This window comes from Coffea arabica, chromosome 9c (assembly GCF_036785885.1).
Source record: "Coffea arabica cultivar ET-39 chromosome 9c, Coffea Arabica ET-39 HiFi, whole genome shotgun sequence".
In the NCBI taxonomy this organism is placed as follows: Eukaryota; Viridiplantae; Streptophyta; class Magnoliopsida; order Gentianales; family Rubiaceae; genus Coffea; species Coffea arabica.
The window spans coordinates 35020668-35025554 of NC_092326.1; the positions used below are offsets into that span (position 1 = coordinate 35020668).

The following is a 4887-nucleotide window of genomic DNA, read 5'->3' on the forward strand; positions in this document are numbered from 1 at the left end:
ATTCTCGAGTTGGCATAATCATGGGCATAAAAAAAAAAACAAAAGAAAAGCAACTAATGGAAAGATCTTGTTGAAAATGTTTCTTATGGGCCAAACCAAATACAATTGGCTTGTAAGTGATGTTAATGAAACTAAAGAAGAGAAGCACCAAACTCTTATACCCTTCTGTTCAACTATCTTTTCATAACTTGAACTGTAAATTTTCTATTACAGACGAAATGTATTGCCAGTTAAGATACACTCCGTTCTACTCTTTATTTCCCTCAATTTTGTTTTCACAGTATATCCACACCTGAACTTTTAACATTTTTGTAATATTCGAACTATCTCTGCCCCATGCAAGCTGGTTTACAAGATATATCATTATAACTGACACACAGAAAAAAAATTAGTCATGCGGATTAAAAAGTAGAATAACGTTTACACTTTTTTTTTTTAATACGGCAAGGCAGTGCATAAATTAAGTAGTAACAAGTCTTACATGACTAAATCCTCTCCTATCAGCCTCGACGAGGTTAGCATGTCCATAGGGGTAGGAGGAGAGGAGGTAGTTCTAAACAAGAAATAAAAGGTACAATAAGGCATTAACAGCCTGGATTGACAAAAAGTAAAGGGGGCAAAGCCAGTGATGATCCTATGTTGGCTAAGTGGTCTGCTCGATTCGATATTATCAACTGAATTAACTTGTGATCAACATTATCTACTGAACTAACTCGTATTGAGGGTCCATTTTTTTATTACCATTGCAAGTTTTTAAAAAATATCAAATTAATAAAACGCGAAAAATACATTGTTTAAGGCCAAGTTAACATTTTTTTTCAATTTGTATAGGGCAACAAATTCCCGTAAAATTACTAGAGATAAATATGCATATAAGTGTATCTTATTTGATTTTTTATATTTTTTTATACTTGTCTTTTACTTTCAGTATCATTCGAGATTCAACACAAGAAATTCACTGTTTTACAAAACCAAAATACAATATCATCCGTTTAATCAATTGACAACATATTTCGAGTCGGAATCTTATTCTATCAAATAGTAATCAATGAAATCGAATTCAGCTGCTTTACTTCCATCTACTGCATAACCAGCAGTTCAATGTCATAACTGCAAAAGAAGTATGGTCATCGTGGACAAGATATCACACAACTGTAAAACCATTGATGACTTGAAGTTTATACCTTTACTTTCCTCACCTCCTCTAACGAAAGGACCTAGCGGGCAGAGTTGGGATACTCTGTTCATTCTTGAAGAAATTTTCAGGATCTACCACAGTCTTCACTTTAACCAATCTGTCAAAATTGTCTTTGAAATATTTGCGCCCATAAACTTCTCCTTCACTATAACTGTTCTTCCCGTTATCAGTTGTACCGATATCAAGATCCCTATAGTTGAGAAAAGCCTGCCTTGGATTACTTGATACATAAGGGGTCGTGAAACTGTACAGTTCCCTTGCTTGCTCGAGGTATTGATTTGTTATGTTGGGGCTCGCATCGTCCCAATTCACTGAGTATTGAATCTTGTAAATGATCCCTGCCCTGTGAGGAAATGGTGTTTCATTTGCAGGGATTTCACTCATTCTTCCACCATATGGATTGAAAACAAGTCCAGGTTTTCCAAGCTGAACCATTTTGTTGAAGATTGAAGTCAGTGCATCCTTAGGAATTGGGGTTTGGACATAATCTGATTTTCTCTTCAAGAAATTGACATCAGAAGTTCTGTTAAGAAGAAGTTCAGGTTTTGCCCCAATGTCAAAATTGGACCAGAATAGCATTGACTGTATCCAGCTCCCTTCTTTACAATCACTTTTCTGCAATCCCAGAGCAGGGAATCCAGCATTCATCACAGACATAAGACTGTCTGAATCTCCTAGATACAATGCAATGAATGTTAACCTGATGATCTTCTGACTCTCACTTGTACTTGGTTGGACAAGAACTCTTATGAAGAGACCATTGTCGATTTTGTCAGCAACATTCTGCCACTGAACAAGAATATCTGTTGCATTTTCTGCCTCAGTCCTCTGAACATTAAAGACAGTTACTATCTCTGGCACCTGGACTAACTTAAGTTTGTATGCCAAAACAACCCCAAAACTGGCACCACCACCACCCCTGATAGCCCAGAAAAGATCTTCCCCCATCGCCTTTCTATCCAAAACCTGGCCTTTAACATCAACAATCTGTGCATCAAGAACATTGTCTACCGAGAGACCAAATCTACGCAACATCGCACCATAACCACCCCCACTGATGTGCCCACCAACGCCTAAAGTTGGGCAAAGACCAGCAGGGAATCCATATGCATTGCTCTTTTCCCAAATTCTATAGTAAAGTTCCCCAACTGTCGCCCCAGCTTGTACCCAAGCAGATTCGCTCGGGATATCAACCGTGATGGAACTCAGATTAAACATGTCAAGAATGATAAAAGGGACATCAGAAACATACGAGATACCTTCATAATCATGACCACCGCTACGGATTTTTAGCTCCAGCCCCGCTCCTTTGGTGCACAAAACTGCTGCTTGAACATGTGGGATTTCCAAGGGTGCGACAATTATGGATGGCTTTCTAGTACTGGATGTGTTGAACCTAAGGTTTCTAACATGGGCCTGTAATACAGAGTTGAATGAAGTATTTGTTGGACTATACAGAATGTTAGAAATTTGGCCACTTGGGATTCCATTTTTTGTTAGACAACTTGCAAAATTGTCATAGATTGAATCTGAAGCTGCAACACGAAAGGGTTGAGAAATTGAAGTGAAAAAAGGAAAAAGAACAAGAAGGAGAAGAAAGGGGAACATGGTAGGGGACAGCATGTAATTTGGCAACTGAAAGTTGTTCTAATAGTAGCGTTCCAAGGATTGTATTAAATAAGCACCAGGACAGAACAAAAGGAGAGCTGTATTATATACTTGTTAAAGTTGGGTACTATACAACTAGATTATGAGAATGCAGGCTGGCCGAAACTGCGAAAAATTTGATGGACATATAATGGGAACCGGAAATTTTGCCGTGAAGATTCCCTTGAAGGCCTAAACTTTTGACCACGGAATTAATGGCTGAGAAAATATTACGCCAATGTAATCCCACGAAGGCAACGACAAGGACAGGTACAGATTGACAAAGCTAAGAATGAGTAAAGGCCGTGTTAGTTAATTGTATAATGTTTCCACTGTGTCTAGTTACGTATCCAACAAAGATTTTTTCTACCTGGTATTATTTTTTGCCTAGTATGTTATATATCATTGGTATTTACACACTTTCTTTAAATTAACATCACTTTTTCAAAGAAAAAAAAAAAAAAAAGACACCGTTTTAAGTCTTAACTAGTTTCTATTAGCTACTAAAACTCGTTTTCTACCATTTACATTGTTATAAATATCTTATTTTCAAAAAGGATGGATAGTATAATTGTACCTAACCTTTGTGACTCGAATTTGCATCCATAAATGCACGTGAAATGCTGTACCAATTATGGTCCACTTTTTTTTTCCCCTAGAATTGGGGTCGACTTTATTGATGCTTTATTTATGTTTATGCGTTGACGTTTACTTCACAAAGACGTAAAATTAATCTTTTTAAGATAATTATAACTCATATGATTGATTCTCAAGTAATTGATATCTTAATTAATGATTAATATTCAATCAATGATTAATTAGTATCTTCTATTTAATAATAATTGACTGGTATATTTGGTTAATTAATATCTTATTCAGTCAAATGATTAATCAAATCAATCAAATAGTCAAAGATATTATTTGTAGTTATGAATTATGGTAAGATTTTTGATATTTGTTAGTAAGGTCCCTAACATAACTTATGAAAAGCCTGTGATACTCCATCTACAAGAAAGATTTTCTTGGTAGGCATAAGTTAAAAGGTTTCTGATTCTAAGAAGACAAGGAGGTGTATGAGATTAATTTACACTTAACAATAATGATCAGAGATAAATTACTTAGACTTTCACTACTTAGTACATGTCGTTTGTACTTATTTCATTTAACAAAAGATTCTTGAGTTGACATAAACATGGACATTAATTGTGAGAGGAATTAATTTGTTATTACCAAATGACACCAACTTATATTAGCGATCCTTGTTTGATTACCAATGCAAGTCTTTAAAAAATATCAAATGAGTAAAACATGAAAAATACTTTGTCTAAGGCCAGGTTAACATTTTCTCGATTTGCATAGCACAAGAAATTCCAATAAAAGTACTAGAGATAAATACGCATATAAGTGTATCTCTTTTGATTTTCTTTTTGGCTTTTGTTTTCAGTATCAATTGTGATTCAATACAAGAAATTCACACTGTTTTCCAAAACCAAAATACAAAATCCTCGTATAATCAATGAATAGCCTATTACAAATTGCAATATTTATTCTATCAAACAGCAATCAATGGAAATGCCTAAACAATGCTCAATGTAAAGCACAAGCTCAAGATATTCGTGTGGAAATGGCTGAATAATGTTCTCCCAGTGAGAGAGAAAATCAATGGCAGAACCAAAGTGGGGGTTGGGTGTCGCGCCCCTTTTTTAATGAAAAATTAATTTGTTAAGAAAAATGAATTTTTTTGCTTTTTAGAAAACAAATAAAGAAAATGGGCCTAAATAGGACTAAAAAGTGCGACGGTTTGGACCCAAAAATAATAGTTTAAAAAGGGTTTTTAATGAAAAATAGGAGTTGCCATTTGGTATTGAGTTAAGGTGTACCAAGTCACCTAAAATGAATTTTTAAAGAAAAAAAATAAAGAAAACCATTTTTAAACAACTCCAAATCTTCGAAAATCAGAGAAAGTGTTCGAGAGTCACATTTGAAGAAAGGGAAAGCAAGGATAAAATCCAAGACACCCTTTCAACCTAACCAAAGTTAGT

General features: G+C 35.0%; 1 protein-coding gene across 1 annotated transcript; it reads right to left on the reverse strand.

Annotated features, from left to right (window-relative positions):
* Nucleotides 1–940: 940 nt before the first annotated feature.
* Nucleotides 941–2867, reverse strand: LOC140004528 (berberine bridge enzyme-like 21). Its single transcript, XM_072065265.1, has one exon. It carries the CDS (start codon nucleotides 2819–2821, stop codon nucleotides 1205–1207), a length of 1617 nt encoding a protein of 538 aa, XP_071921366.1. The 5' UTR covers nucleotides 2822–2867; the 3' UTR covers nucleotides 941–1204.
* Between the last annotated feature and the right edge of the window lie 2020 nt (nucleotides 2868–4887).

Coding starts and splice junctions, on each gene's coding strand:
- LOC140004528 (XM_072065265.1), bottom strand. CDS start 2,821: ATGCTGTCCCCTACCATGTTCCCCTTTCTTCTCCTTCTTGTTCTTTTT.